The sequence below is a fragment of the Panthera uncia genome, chromosome D1, assembly GCF_023721935.1.
Source record: "Panthera uncia isolate 11264 chromosome D1, Puncia_PCG_1.0, whole genome shotgun sequence".
Taxonomy (NCBI): Eukaryota; Metazoa; Chordata; class Mammalia; order Carnivora; family Felidae; genus Panthera; species Panthera uncia.
In genome coordinates this window covers 43,373,053-43,389,887 of record NC_064808.1, presented here as the reverse complement: position 1 = coordinate 43,389,887, position 16,835 = coordinate 43,373,053, and the positions used below count along the sequence as shown (strand labels likewise).

Below are 16,835 nucleotides of genomic sequence, written 5' to 3'. Positions count from 1 at the left end.
CATAATTATAAAAAGTACAAATCAAACATGCATCTTAAGGCTTCCTGGTTAATAGTCATTGGGGAGTAGGATGCATGACATTATTGCAGATAGAAGCAGTATAAATTATTCACTGTAGCTCTTGAAATGCAGTAGATATTTCATCACTCTTAGAAATGATATTAAAAAAATGGTTCCATAGCCTTATTTTTTTGGTTATTTATTTTAACTCTCTCTAGCTTAACTTCATTGAGTCTGATATTTTTCATCTTTGTGATTCTTTTTTTAATTTTTTTAATGTTTATTTATTTTTGAGAGAGAGAGAGAGAGAGAGAGAGCGAGCGAGCATGAGTGGGGGAGGGGCAGAGAGAGAGGCAGACACAGAATCGGAAGCAGGCTCCAGGCTCAGAGCTGTCAGCACAGAGCCTGATGCGGGGCTCAAACTCGTGAACCATGTGATCATGACCTGAGCCGAAGTCGGATGCTCAACCGACTGAGGTACCCAGGCGCCCCACATCTTTGTGATTCTTAATAGAGGGCAGTATCTCCATCAAGGAACATTTGAAAATATTTGGAGACGTTTTTTGTTACTATACCTAGGGGAGGGATGCTACTGGTATCTAATGGGTAGAGGCCATTAGATGCTGAACAGGACAGCCCCCCACAAAGAATTATTTGGCCCAAGATGTGTGTAATGGTGAAGTTGAGAAATCCTGGACTAGATGACCATGAAGAGCTAGCCCTACCCTAAAGGACTGTGACTAGTTTTTGCAGGTTGCCATAATAAAGAATACATACTCAGAACATACATGGTGATGTAGTCCCAGGCATCTATCTGCTCATAGGGCATTTTAACCAGAGTGACTATGCAAGGTTTCAAGTTTCTTTTTATCCCCATAGTATTCAATCCAGTACTTTTATTGCTTGATAAATATTCTGTGAACTTTACACATATATGGCCTTTCAGATTTCCTTCTCCCTCTCCCAATTTTTTATCATAATTATGTTTTGAATGGCTGAATGGTTGCAGGGTAATTTGTCACTTGAGTGAAACTGAAGATAAGACTAGGTGAGAATTGTCAGTGACAAAGAAATTAGGAAGAAAAACTTGTTAATAAGATGTATGTTGGAAAATGATGTTAAGTAAAATGTGTATGTGTGTTATTCAAGTATACTACACTGGTTGTAATGGTAGATATTGATTTAATTACAGATCTGTTACATCTTTTTGTTTTGTTTTTTAGGGAAAAAAGAAAAGGTCTAATCTTTTCTAAAAGCAGCATGTCTTGTTTTTTCCCCCCGCCATGTGCTTTCTATCTGTCTGAGCTATCCCTGTCCAAATACAACCTTCAATGCCCAATAATTCTTTTTTGTGTTTGATGGAGGTTTTATTTTGGAATTCTTTTCTTGCATGAACCAGTTTTTCTCTGCATAGTCCATGTTGTCTCAATTTCTCTTAGTATTCTGGATTCAGGGTTTCTTTCTAAATGTATTGAATATGTCATCAGAATTGCTTAGCTAATATTGCTGTTTTGACTTTCCCTCCATTTCTGGTGGTCTAATTTTCTCCCACTTTCTCCATTTCTAAAACCCCTAATTTTGGGACTTTCTAAACTATGTAAATGCTAATCCTTATTGTGGGAATATAAACAATTCTTTTATTTTTCCACAAACTATTTTTCTGTTTATCAGAGGTCAGGAATTTTTGGTGTGTGTTTTGTTTCAAAAAGTTCTTTCTTCCCTTTTCCTACTTACCATAGGTAATTATTACTGTATAGATGTTACTGCTCTGGGTAGTGTTGTGATATCAGTGACTTACAGTGAGCCATGATCTATAAAATGACAGATTTAAAGATTAAGGTCCCTCATCCTTTTTAAAAAGGAACAAACAAGAAATATCAAACAAAAATATTTCTGTAAGGATGAATAATGGGGGATTTGGGGAGGTAAGTGAATATCTTGAATATCTATTTCAGAAAGTTTTCAGCATCAGTCATTGATTTCACAGCACATTCAGACAATCAAGAGTGATACCTGTCTGTGTTAAAGAGAAAATTACTCTAAAAATGTATGTAGAGAGAGATGATTAAATGGCAAACGAATATTTCTGTATACTTTGCCTCCATGATGCTGAAGAGTGGAGATCACAATATAACTCCTTATGTTATAAATTCACAGGAAATCTTAGTAATTTTAGCCAAACTAAAATGTGATTTAAGGAACAAAGAACAAGGGAATACTAATTGAATCCATTTATTTGCTTAGGATTATAGAAGAAAATTTGACCTTAAAGTATTGTATTTCCTATGAAAATTTTATATATCAATAGAACTCTGTTTAGGCAGTATTAAATTCATTTGCTGCTGCTTAAAATTTTTTTTTCATTTTGGATTTATAAAATGTTCTTCCAAGATGCAGAAATATTCTCTGGTGATTTGGTCACTTACTGAATGAATTACAGAATTATAATTTTATTGCTACTATCTCAATATAGAAACTGCATCTTGGGTGGTGATGAGATTTTTCCTAATCTATGCGAATTATGAATCTGTCAATTTTTCTCATAATACAGGATGATGAAAACAATAACTCGTCTTCACAAAGCTATGGTGTTTCTTGAATATTTCACAAGTAATTCTTGGGTTTGGAATACTGACAATGTCAATATGTTGATGAATCAACTAAACCCTGAAGATAAAAAGGCAAGTATTTTCTGTTTTATTTTAGAAAACATAGCATATTAATTGGACAGCCGTTAGCAACCTGAGAAATAATTGGATATTTTCCAGTCATTAATGCAAAAAGAAAGACATTTGACCTACTTATATGTGTTTCATTAAAGCTTCAATCATAATTGTTGGTGGTAAAATAAAATTGCTTTATCTTAGAATTTATAACGTAAGTACTTGAGAGTGGCAGAGATGTTTTCAAAGTATGATTGAAATGTTGGTTCTTTTTTTCCCTTTAGTGAGATTCAAAGAGAAACTAGAATTCTTTATGCATTTTTCCTTCAGTTTGTTTTCTTTGAATTTTGAGAAAAAAACCTTCCCTCTGAAATTGTTTTACCTCATATATTCTTTAATTTCTTATCATTCTACATTTCGCCCTCTGTTCGTTTGAAACTTAAATTCTTTGTGTGTGTTCTTTTTGAGGTTACCTTAGGTATTTTAACATACATATCTAACAAAGTCTAAATTAAGCAATTTCTATAGCCTCTTTTTAATGATATTTAGGACCTTAAAATGTTTAAACTGTGATTACCACCCCACTAATTTACATAGTTATACATTACTTTAGCTCTCTATTGAAACCCTGTAATTAGATATGACTTTGTTTAGTTGTATTTAGATTTAACTAAATATTTACCAGTAGCTTTGCTATTCGATCTTCTCTTTAGGACCCTTTTCTTTCAGTTTGAAATGTATCCAGAATCCCAGAATATGATTTAGTAGGCGGTCTGTTAGTAGTGAGCTCTCAGTTTGTGATTGCCTGGCATGTCTTTATTTCACTGTTTCTGTAACATGATTTCAGTACATGAAGGATAACTTTCTTTTTATATTCCTTTAATATTTCACTTATGTTGTTGCTGTTGAAAAATCAGTCTAATTTGCTGCTGCATTACAGGTGCTCTCTTATTCCTGTCTGTTTTTCAGAGTTTTTCTTTCGTGTCCTGCAGTTTCACTGTGAATGTGTCTAGGTTTAATTTTTAAAAATGTATCCTGTTTCACAAGTGGGCTTTCCGGATCTGAAGTTTGAAGTGTTTTAGCAGTTCAGGACAATACTTAGCTATTGTTTCTTCAAATATGGCCTCTTTTGGGATGCCTGGGTAGCTCAGCCAGTTAAACATCCAACTCTTGATTTCAGCTCAGGTGATCAACTCACGGTTCCTGAGTTTGAGCCCCGCATCGAGTTCTGCGCTGTCAGAGAAGAGTCCGCTTGGGTTCTCTCCTTCTCTCCCTGTTCCTCGCCTGCTCACGCATGCATGATCTCTTTCTCTCTCTCTTTCTCAAAAATAAATAAACTTAAAAAAAAAAAAAAAAATATATATATATATATATATATATACACACACACCTCTTCACCATTCTCTTCTTGTGAAATTTTAATATATTTTACATCATTCTTTCTTTCCTCTTTTAAGTTTTATCTTGTATTTTATCTCTTTGTTTCTGGCTGGAAAGCTAATGGTTAATAAAAGGTCTGTGGCAGTCTTTCAGCCCTGTCTGCGCCACCCAGTTGAATAAGGGGGTTCAGTTATTTTCATGTTTAGAAATTCAATTTGTTTTTCAGATCTTACAGATGTTCCTTTATTTCTCTTTTTTATTTTTTGATTTTTATTTTAGAGCAAGCGGGGGAGAGGGGCAGAATCTTTTTTTTTTAATTAAAAAAAAATGTTTATTTTAGAGGGAGAGCTCATGTAAGCCGGGGAGGGGTAGAAAGAGGGGGACAGACAGCAGATCTGAAGTGGGCTCTGTGCTGACAGCAGAAAGCCTGATGTAGGGCTCAAATTCGTGAACCATGAGATCATGACCAGAGCTGAAGTTGTATGCTTTACCAACTGAGCAACCTAGGTGCCAGAGAGAGAGAGAGAGAGAGAGAGAGAGAAAATCCTAAGCAGGCTCCACACTCAGTACAGAGCCTGATGCAGGACTTGATCCCACAACCCTGGAATCATGACCTGAGCCAAAATCAAGAGTCGGACACTCAACTGACTGAGCCACCCAGACACCCCTCTTACAGACATGTCTTGAAACATGGTGAACATAATTGTTTTAAATTCTGTGTCTGATAATTCAAACTTCTAAAGGCTGTGCAGTGGTAACACCTGATCGTCTTTTGTTTATGCTGGGTCTCACTCATGGCACCTTGTTTTTTTTTCTTATTGTTTGACTGTATATTCATATTCCTTGAGGATTTCTGTGGAAATATTTTGAAGCATATGTTGAAATTGCACTTTTCCAATAAGGATTCGCCTTTGCTTCTGCCAGTAGCCCAGTGAGTGATTATTAGCATTAACTAGCCAGGTGGCATTAACAGGCCAGGACCACCTTAAGATATCTGATTAAGTTTTTAGCCTAACTCAAGTGAATGTGGGCCTTAAATAGGCTGGTTCATGCTTATAGTTTCTCAAAGGAGATTTCTTTTTCATCTTCCCAGGGGCAGTTTCCTTTCTCTTTCCACGTCTTTCTTTAAAAATTTTAGTACTTTGGGGCGCCTGGCTGGCTTAGTCGGTTAAGTGTCTGACTTCAGCTCAGGTCATGATCTCTTATCTCATGCGTTTAGGCCCCACGTCGGGCTCTGGGCTGACAGCTCAGAGCCTGGAGCCTGCTTTGGATTCTGTGTTTCCGTCTGTCTCTGCTCTATCTCTCTCTCTCTCTCAAAAATAAACATTAAAAAATTTTAATGTTTTATTTAATATATCCAAAATAATATATAATTTAAACAGAAATTTAAAAATCACTGAAAATTTAAACAACTGTTTATATGATATTATACTTTCAATTTTTTTATACTGAGCTTTTGAAACCCTGTGTGCATTTTATACTCCACGGCAAATCTCAGTTCAGACCAATCACTTTCAAAGTTCCCAGACATGCATGTGGCTTGTGGCTACCATATTAGATAGTGCAGATTTAGTACATGTTACTGGTCGTGCGTGATAAAGGCATTGAGTGTGCACTTTTTTTTTGCCCACTTCTGTGTGTGGTGGGTTTACTTCTTTTTTTCACCCTTGCTCTGAGGATACAGCTTTGGGAATTTTTATCTTTTTGCAGCAGTATTCTGTAATCAATCTTCATCCTTGCCTGCAGCATCAAAACAGAAGGTCCCAGTTACCAGGGTTCTGCAGAGAATCCCAGGTTAAAAGATTTGTGGCTTCTACTGATTCCTTATGTTCTCCCTTCCCATCTTCCTTGTCCCCATCCCAGTGCACAACACATACTGCCCAGTGGATTATTAGAAAGTGACCATCCAGGTGAAGAAATAGAATATTTTTGTCCCCAGAAGATCCCCTTGTGCCCCCTCCCAATAACTACCTTCCAAAAGTAACAACTATCTTGAATTCTGACATTAAATAGTATACTCATTTTTGACTTTATACAAATGGTATCATACAGTATTTTTTCATTTCTTTTGTTGATAACATATTTGGGTTATTTCCAGTTTTTGGCTGTTGGGAATAATTCTTCTTTGAGCCATGTGCACACATTTATATAGGATATATATCTAGAAATAGAATAGCTCAGTCAAAGGGTATTTGTATGTTCAACGTAGTTGATAATGCTAAACAGTTTTCCAAAGTAGTTGTACTGATTGACATTTTGTGTGGCAGTGTACAAGAGTTCCTGTTAATATGCATCCTCCCAACAGTTGACCTTTCATTTTAATTTTTAATTTTAGACACTTTGGTGGGTATATGGTGGTATCGCAATGTGATGTTAACGTGCATTTCGTATTACATAAAAAGTTTGTGTAGAAATTGCAAAAAACATCAGTCCTACTGAAAATGGGCTAGAGATGAACAGTTTACAGAGAAGTAAATGCAAATGATTAACCATTGGAAAAGATACTCAACCTCACTCATAAAAATGGAGATGCCAACTGAAATTAGACTGAGATATTTACTCAACAGTTTGCAAAAATGCAAAACTTGACAGCCTACCCTTCTGGTAAGGCGTTGGCCAGTGGGAGTTCCTATATACATTGTTGGTAGAAATATATCTTTCTCTGTCCTTGTATTTCCAACTTTCTGTATCCTTAGCTATCAGATATTCCTCTTATAAGCAGCATATAGTTTTGCTGTATTTTACTTTTTTCAGTTTGACAATTTTGGACCCTTATTTGGAGGATTTAATCCATAATTTAATTTTTGATAACAGATTTAAATCTAACGCTTAGTGCATTCTATTTGTCTTACTTGTCTTAAGTTTTTGTTTGTTTTCTTTGAGGTTATTTTTTACAGTTTTGTATTTTCCCCATCTGTATTAGTTACATAAAATATATTCTTTTTCAGTTGTATTACTAGGTTTCTCTAAAGATTACAGCATCCTTCCTCACTTCATCAAAGACTAATATAATATTGATACTTCTTTTGTTTTGGAGAATGCAAGGCCTAATACTTTTCTGCTGTTGTTATATATTTTAATTCTGTATGTGTGTTGTATGCCTCACCACCATTATTCTTAATTGCACTCTACTAAGTATTCACATAGATTTACCAGCATAATTGGCCTTTTGTGGCTCTTCATTTCTTCTTCCGTCTCCAGACTTCAATCCAGAATCCTATTCATTTGGCTTAAAGAATACCCTCTGGTGTGCTTCTTCCTCTAGTGTGAGTCATCTGCTGATATCACATTGTCTCAGTTTTTATTCTTCTGCAAACATCTTTATTTTTCAAAGATGTTTATACTGTATAGAACTGTGTGTTAGCAGTTTTCTCTGAGCACTGGAAGACATCTTCTCATAGTCTCTTGGCTTCTATTATTTCTTTTGGGAAGTCAAGTGTCAGTTTAATAGTTGTCCCTTCGGAGGTAACCCATAACATCTTTTTCTGATGTCTTCAAAATTTTCATCTTTGACTTTCAACAGTTTTATTCTTGATATGCTCAGGTACTTGCATGTGTATGGTGTATGTGTGTTTTGAATCTGTGGCTTAATGTATCATCATTTTGGAAATAAAAATTCCTAGCTGTTGTCTTCTCAGATGGTGTCTCTGTTCCATTCTTTTTCACTCTTCCTGTGGGAGTCCAGTTAACATAGTCTCATAATCTCTCCCATCTTAAATCGAGCCTCCATTTATTTTTTTTTTAATTTTTTTTTTTTAACATTTATTTATTTTTGAGACAGAGAGAGACAGAGCATGAACAGGGGAGGGGCAGAGAGAGAGGGAGACACAGAATCTGAAACAGGCTCCAGGCTCTGAGCTGTCAGCACAGAGCCCGACGCGGGGCTCGAACTCACGGACCGTGAGATCATGACCTGAGCCGAAGTCAGAGGCTTAACCGACCAAGCCACCCAGGCGCCCCAAATCGAGCCTCCATTTAGTGCAGTGTTACTTTAGTGATTTATTTATGGTAGTTGTTTTTGGTCTGCAACTTGATATTTTCAGATAAGTGATGATAAATAGTGAATAATCTGTTTCTCACTCTGAAAAATAATCTGATCGTGTATGGAGAAGCACTGAGCGTGCATAGCCTTCTTATTTTGTCACAAAGTAACATTTTTGTAAAGCTTTTTTTTCTAGATTCATCTATCCTTTTCATCAGATGGGCTCCTTACTGTTACCTAAACTCCTAAGCTAGCTTACATAAAGTCTTTTTTTCTCTTGATGTCATTACTGTTCTATAGGAAAGGTAATACATGTGGTTTGCAGGATGTTCAGGAAGAAATACTGGAAATATATTAATATGTGTATAAAGTGGTGAGGAACACATAGATTATTTGGACAATGGGATTTAATTTTTTTAGTGTAAAAAGAAGGTTGCTTTTTCCTTACACTTCATATATACTTCTCTTTGAATGTTGACATGAGCTTTCAGATTATCTCCTGAAATGTTTCTGTGTTTCATGGGAGGTATAAAATAGGGATTAAGAACTTCTTTGTGAACAGCAGTAAGATTTTAAAAGTTAATACTATAAACATTTTGTAATCTTGTCATGTGGAATTAGCCTTTAAAAAAAGTATGAATTTTTGACCAGTTGTGAAAAAGTTATTCAAGAGAAAAACTGATAGTTGTTTTGTTTCTATAGACCTTTAATATTGATGTACGGCAGTTACATTGGGCAGAATATATAGAGAACTACTGCATGGGAACTAAGAAATATGTATTGAATGAAGAAATGTCTGGCCTCCCTGCAGCTAGAAAACATCTGAACAAGTAAGTTTTTTACATGGGCTTGATTGCATCGTGTCTTCCTTATGAATTATCACACAGTTTTTTATTTTATTTTGTTTTATTTTTTGGTGAGCTGGTATATTGCTAGTGTAATATTTTATTTAGGAAAAGTGCTTACGTTAGCACTGGAACTATGGTAGTATTTAGCCTAAGGTTGTTCAAACTTACTGTCTTTATCCTGTTCCTTAGCACTAAGTTCAGGTGGAATTTAGTTTTGAAAATCACTATTTTCCTTTGTACTTCCTTCCTTTGTATTGCTACTGAAGAAGTAAAGATATTAGGAGAAAATAAAAATGTATTTTAAACTAGAGGTAGTTTATTTGAAGTGTTGTGTTTTTTCTTTTGTTTTTTTTCCCTTTGTCAAATACATCTTTGGAAGAGGAAAAGCGATATAATAATACATCATTCAGCATAGAATTTTTTCTTTGTTTTTAAAACAAGAGTTATAATTATTCCTTTAGTCTCATTATAAAAGTAATATATACTGATTGTTTAAAAAAACTCAAAACACAGGAAAAATCACTGTTACCCATAATTCAGAGATGTAGTTAATTTCAATAGTAACCTCTTTTATTTGTAGTGTTTTTATAAAACAGCTTTCAAGACTTTCACATTATTCCTCTTGGTCTTCTGACTTTATGAGGCTTTGCAGGGCAGCTAGTTAAATAGTTGAGGAAATGGAGGTTTAGGGAAGTTGTGTTTGCAGGTCATATGCATTAGGCAGCAGAGCAAACTAGAATACTGATTTTTGACTCCTAATTCAAAGCTCTTTTATTTTTGAGAGAAAGAGACAGACACGCAGAGTGTGATTGGGGGAGGGGCAGAGAGAGAGAGGGAGACATAGAATCCAAAGCAGGCTCCAGGTTCTGAGCTGTCAGCAGAGAACCCAATGCAGCGACTTGAACTCACAGACTGGCGAGATCATGACCTGAGCCCAGGTCAGACGCTTAACTGACTGAGTCACCCAGGTGCCCCATGAGCTCTTTTGTCTATACCATCATTTGTATATTATAGTCCTATCTTGGATTGTCTATTGAAGGTAATGGAATTTATGTAAATTGTTATGTACCTGAACATTTGTATTCCTTTCTAACACCATTGAAAATATAAAAAAGGTTTTGAAATATGAGTACAGTAACATTAATGTTACTCTTTGAGACTGGGAGGGCCCTTCTATATGGACCCATGCCATGCTTCTTTCATAGATGAGGATTTGTCCAGTTGGCCTTTGATAATGTGACTGTCAGCTGTAAGTGAAGGAGTGAATTTGCATGTCTGACAGCTTAGAAGTACCTAAAGATGTTTAAAAATATTTTATTTTTTTGTCTGTAGGATGATGTATATAATGCCCAAACCTTTTTAGATTAGATGGGAAGCTCCAGAAGGGGCATGTCTGTTTTACCTACAGTATACCTCGTCCTGGTCATACAGAAAGATGCTCAGTAATACTTGTTGAATGAATAAATTTGTGTCCCAAATTTTTTTGTTCTAAAAAATCTTTGTTTTATTCATGGTTGATAGAGGTAAAGTGGTGTTTGATGGACTGCATGGTCAGGTTTGTTTGACTTTTGCAGACTTTCTAATTTAAGGGCTTCTAGTTAATTTTAAATAAGTTTCACATTAGTAATGGATTTGAACTCTTTTTTTCTTTGGTCTAAATATCAAAGTTTATTGAAATAAAATATAACCTATCATAAAAAATACTAATATCACTGGTTACAGTTTTAAGTATATTAACAAAAAATCCGACATTTTAATCCTAGAATGACACTATCTATACTTGTGGTACAATAACAAACATGAAGTTAAATATGGAATAATGAAGAATTCTATCAGAATATTTTACACTTTCCCATCCATGTTCAGTATGCCTTTTTTAAGGAATATCCTCTGAAAGTGAAACTTTTGGAATATGTTTAAAGACATAGTTTTTAGGGGCGCTTGGGTGGCTCAGTCGGTTAAGCGTCCGACTTCAGCTCAGGCCACGATCTCGCGGTCTGTGAGTTCGAGCCCCGTGTCACGCTCTGGGCTGATGGCTCGGAGCCTGGAGCCTGCTTCCGATTCTGTGTCTCCCTCGCTCTCTGCCCCTCCCCTGTTCTGTCTCTCTCTGTCTCAAAAATAAATAAACGTTAAAAAAAAATTTTTTTTTAAAAAAGACATAGTTTCTAGAATTAAATAGTTTTAACATAATTAGCATTTAAAATAATAACTTTCTTTCATAGAAATTCAGTTCAGTTCTAAGCTGGGTGGATGATTTTAGGCGTCATCATTTGAAAAAAGTATTTCAATGCTGTTTTGTATCAATCTCTAGGGTTGCTATTATTTTCGGACTGGAATTAAAGCTGGTCATAAAGCAAAATGGATGAATTGTTCCACAAGTAGAAAGGGCATTAAGGTAGTAAAGAAAAGGAGAAACGAATAGGTGCTCATACACAATCCGTATATTTAAACTCTTTGAGAACTCTTTTTCAATTGGCCAATCTTAGCCTAGCACAAGGAGACCTATATGTCATAGCAACTTCCCGGACCAAATAGTTGGACAGTAGAGTGGAGGAAGAAAACTTGTTTCTTCTTGCTACATTTCAAAATGACTTGCTCTGCAGTCATTATACCGTAATGGATTTGAGCTTTGATGAGATCAGCAACGGGGCATTGATTATCTGCCATCCAACAATATTTTATTCTAGAAAACATTGTCTGATATGTCTCTTGATTTGCTTTTCAGGTTGAGGAACATACGGTATGGTTTCAATACTATCCTTGTGATCCTGATTTGGCGCATTTTTATTGCAAGATCACAAATGGCAAGAAACATCTGGTACTTTGTGGTTAGTCTGTGTTACAAGTTTCTGTCATACTTCCGGGCATCCAGCACTATGAGATACTGAAGACGAGAATTTAGCATTAGAACATCTATGCATATGGTGGTCTAAATGCACAAAATGTAAAATGTACTTAAGTCATCTCACCTTTTGTCAAGACATTAAACCATCTTAGATCAGAGTGTGGAGTACAGTATGGTACATTTTATGTAACATTTTAATGTTTATGCTTACAAAAATCTAGTGAACACACTGTGGTTATGCCAGCTCAAATCTACAATAGCCACCAAAACCATGACTTAACATTTTGATCCCTGGGGACAAGGGGTGGGGTGAGGGTAGGAATGGGGAAATAGGAACACTGACCAGTATAACTGTGCAATTGTGGAACATATTGATTAAAATATGCCTTAACATATAGTGAGTTTCTAATTCTAATATATAGTGCAGTGGAAAGCATTTATTTGGACAGGAATACATAGCTAAGTTGGTAGATATTTAATTCTTCGGTGTTTGGTTTTTTTCATCAGTTGAAGTGGGTTTTAGTTTTGTTAAAATTATAGCCAAACTATTTTTACATCATTTCGTAAGTTATTAAGTGGTCTCCAACGTGAAAGACATGTTCTCATTTTCCTTCAAAAAATACATAGCATATGGTGGTATGGATTCTCAAACTCATTAGATCCAGTAGGGCCTTTAGAATAACATATAGCCTTCTGATAATGGAAGCAACTGATTGCTTACAAAAAAATGATGTGCATCAGACCACTAATCAGAGAAAGGAAAATGAGAACGAATTCAATAAGACTATTAGTGTCAAAAAGAAGACGAATACAGTTTTCTTCTCCACATTATGACCAAATAAAAATCAGTCCTGTGAAATTGTGTTCATGTTTTGAAGCTGGAGGATTTCTTGAGACTGGCAAAGAAGGGTGCAGGTGGGGAGGGATTCACCATATTTGTGCTCTCTTCCCTGTGTACATTATATTAATAGGACTTTTAAGGCTTATACAGTCTTTCCAGTGAAAACTGATAATGCTTTATTATGGAAGAATATATTTGCAGATAGTCCTAACATTAAGAAAATGTTCTCACATGTGTGTAAACACATACTAACTTTTGACCTTGAGAGCTGAATTCCTTCAAGAAAAATAAAATAGTGCATAAAATAACGTGTATAAAATTAAATAAAGGACTTTATTTACATACCACCTAAAGTAGCAAACTGTTGAATGAGATATCATTTATTTTTTCTGCATGTAGTTTTAAAGAGATGCATTATAGAAACAAGTAATAGCAAGAAAATTAATGTGTATTTTAATGATACATTATTATTCCCTTTAAACCTTTAAACCTTAATAGTAGTAAACTGTCCTTACTGTTTTAACATACGTTTGGTTTAACAGATTGATCAGCATAACATGTTCGAATTTAGCTGATCAAGTTGTACTATATTTAAATCAACAGTATATCTTGAATGTGTTTAATGAGGTCAGTTCACAGTACAAAAAGTTACATAGAACTTTACATCTTACTTTCTCTGTCAATTTAAATGCAAGAAGTTTATTTTGTTATTGTGAAAACCTAAATGTAAAGGAAACCACCTTCTTCCATGCAGGTGTGTAATCTTGAGAAGGAAAAATGCTTCCATGGTGAAGCCAGATTTTCTGTAGTAAAACTTTTAAACATTATTTTAAAAGAAATATGTATGTATGTGTATATATATATATATATATACACACATATATATGTTCATATTCTTTGAAACGATACTAAGTCTCTGGTCTAGGACCATACCTTGTGTAAGGCGTGAGAGACCATGACAGTGTCTAAAAATGGAATAAATGATGATGCCTTTAATTTAAAGTGGCCCATAATTAACTCTAGATGCTCTATACATTGAGTACTCCATCTCTCCAAATACATTTCCGTAATGGGTTCAAAACATGCTAACATTTGTATGATGTTTGTGCTCTGCCAGATATACTTAGAATCAGATGAAGTGTCTTTGTATCTTGCAAAAGAATCAGGTCCAACTTTGACAGGCATGTGAAGTACAGAGGGGGGTATGTCTTCTGAACCATGGCATTGTTCTTGTAATCCAGTGTAGGGAAATGCTAGCTAGGCGGGTGCTGAGGCCACTGCATTAATTTTGTGTGTTTAGAATTCTGTTGTCAGAAGAAACTCATGAATGAATTAATAAATCATTGTAGAACTTAGTTCTGAAATTAGTGTGAAGAATACATAGGTTGTTAATCCCCACCAGCTAGACTTAAGCTTAACTCAAAGATTTTGGAAATCATTTTTGTTGATGTCGTTTGTCAGAGTTTTAGTTTTGTTTGATTATATTTTCACACGAGCTCCATTTTTAACATGATAGCCTAGTAAATTTGACATTTCATGTAATTCATTTGATAAAAAGCTATATTGTAAAACATTTGGGCCTTTCCCCTCTCTTCACTCTTGATTCTTATAATTCTGTGCGTTTGTCAATTGTGACATCATTTGTGGCTATATTTAAATTTGACTTGGCAACATTAATATGTTTTAAAAGTCAACAAAGAAGCATGGCAATGTGTTCTTTGACTTAAGAATGGTATAAACATGGTATAAAAATGGTAATAAAGATTGGAAGTAGGGAGGAAAATAATCTTATTTCTCCCCTTTTTTTGTGTGTGTCTATAGGAACTGGTTCAGGGTTTTTTTGCTTTTTGTTTTAAATGTAAATTGATAATCTTTTATAAGAAGTAAATAGAAGCATTATTGGGTGCCTTTGTTTGTAAACCAAAAAGTAATAAATGAATCCCTATATTTCCATTATAGTATTTATTGTATTTTTACGATAATTATCCTGAAAATTACCCGTGAGATGACGTGGTTAGAACTCCAGGAAGCAGGCCTCACGTATGCTACTTACCTTTTTTTATGTGCACTTATTACCTCTTGTATCTTAATGTTATTTAATTCTGAGTTTTTTACAAGCATTTTAGGGGAAGCATATGGACAGGATGAATGCCTTTCATTAAAGTATTATTTTCATGTATTTGTCTGGAATGAGGTAGTTTTTACCAGGAGACTGTCAGTGTCTCATTGCGCTCCAGCCACTCTCCTCCACGTTGAATGATACCGTTTTAATTTATGGGTACATTTGTAGTAATTTATCTGTTGAGGGAGGATGAGGGATCACTCACTGGTAATAGAGACTAACTGTAAAAAAGAAGGTGTTGGGCTGGGTTCGGGTGAGTGTAAATGGCCTTTTTCCAGGCCACCTCCAAGCCCTGACTCGAAACCATTAGCACTGATTTGCTCTACTCGGAGAAAAACTCTCTAACCATTTGCATGAGAAACTAGAGACAGGAAGGTATGCTGCATAACTTGATAGAGAAATGAGTTCGTTAAACTTACAGTCTCTGTGATAAAAGACATATGAAATATTTTCTTATTGAATAATTAATGTTTTTATCTTACAGCATTTTCTAGTCATAGAATGAATTTATCTTTTTTTTTTTATGGTGGTATGTTCTTCTATTTCTGTTACTCTTAAGATTCCTAAGCAAATCATCTTTGTCAATTAAGCATAGTTGTGTCTAATTGTTAAATAATTCCTTGATTTTTCTTTATTAAAGACAAGTTTGAGTAACATTAAGTTTGACGTGCTCCTTTTGCAAGTTGATGGCTGTAAAATACATTTATGTAGAAAAACACAAAGTGAGAAGTATGAATTTAATATCTTTACTGTAGGCCTGAAATGAAAGGAATAAGGCTAGAATTGTTTTTCTTTCTTTCTTTCTTTCTTTCTTTCTTTCTTTCTTTCTTTGTCACAGATCACAGACACTGCCTTTAATTTTATACAAGAAGAAAAGAGGCACTGGAGATTTTTCTGAATTCATTAAAATATACAAATATTCATAGTTACTGTCTTCGAAATATTTACCTTAAGATTCTCTACTAGATGTTTAACTTCATTTTCATATTACAGCTTCATGGGGTTGAAGTAGGTGTCCTCCAAAGATGCTTTGGAGACAAAATTGCTTTATTTTCCGCTGGTTGTACAGAAAACCTAATACATTCTCGCTGTCTGTGTCTCTCTCATGCGTAAATCTGTTTGATCTTGAGATTTGGTGACCAAGTATAGCTAGAACGTTTTAGTCTGAACCGTGTAAAAATGCTAATATTTGATCATCTTAGACCTATAAAGGTCTAAGGCTTTCATATGACTCAACCTAGTATTAGAGCTGTTTTGGTTTTATTTTTTTAAAACATCTGAACCTAAACATACAGAAGAATGTGGTTTCATTTAAAATAGTCATCCTGGGAGATTGTAGATCAGTACTTAATTTTTTTGACATTTAATACCTAATTTTCTGCTTTATGTTGTATCTTTCATAGATTCTTGTCATTTCTCCCCACCTGGTTGTTGGTTTCTTGAAAGGCAAACCAGCCTTGTACCCTTCATGTAGTAGAAGTAACACTAGCGAACATTTGTTGAGCATTTATGCTGTGTATCAGCCAGTACTGTAAACATTTTACATATATCAACCCACTTAGGCCTTTTAGCAACCCTTTGAGGAGGGTCCCTCTATCACCTGTGATTTATAGGTGGGTAACTGAGGCAAATGGTATAACTGTTTACCCATGTTACCAGTTCTAGTGGCAGAGCGTAGGTGTGAACTTAGGTAAAGCCCTGCTCCACAATGCCCAAGACAATACTGTAGGAACATAAATGTTTCTGGACTATTCAGAGAATTTCCTGACATGCTGTTGTTCTAAATGTCTTTATTGGCTTCTTCCTTTTATTTTATTTTTAAAGTTTATTATTTTGAGAGAGAGCATGTATGTGAGTGGGGGTGGGGGAAGAGGTGGGCAGAGAGGGGAAGAGAGAGAACCCCAAGCAGGCCCGCATTGTTTGGAGCAGAGTCGGATGCAGGGCTTGAACTCACGAACCGTGAGATTATGACCCGAGTTGAAATCAAGAGTCAGACCCTCAGTCGACTGAGCCACCCACACGCCCCTTTATTGGCTTCTTCATTTTAAAACCCAGCACTCATCAAAATATTGAGAACTTACTATGGGTCTGGTGCTATGTTTTATACTGCAGTTATCTGTTTATCCATTCGTATCACTTACCACACTATAAGCT

The 16,835-nt window shown here is 35.2% G+C and overlaps 1 protein-coding gene across 8 annotated transcripts in view; it reads left to right on the top strand.

Moving 5' to 3' along the window:
• The window catches only part of FAR1 (fatty acyl-CoA reductase 1), a 75,228-nt gene extending 63,352 nt beyond the window's left edge, over positions 1–11,876 (top strand). For all 8 annotated transcript variants that reach the window (XM_049649688.1, XM_049649679.1, XM_049649698.1 and 5 more), the window contains 3 exons: positions 2,552–2,681; positions 8,728–8,855; positions 11,599–11,876. In XM_049649688.1, the coding sequence (XP_049505645.1) occupies positions 2,552–2,681; positions 8,728–8,855; positions 11,599–11,761 (421 nt within the window). In that variant the 3' untranslated portion in view covers positions 11,762–11,876. The remainder of the gene's footprint in view (positions 1–2,551; positions 2,682–8,727; positions 8,856–11,598) is intronic.
• The last annotated feature ends 4,959 nt before the right edge of the window (positions 11,877–16,835 follow it).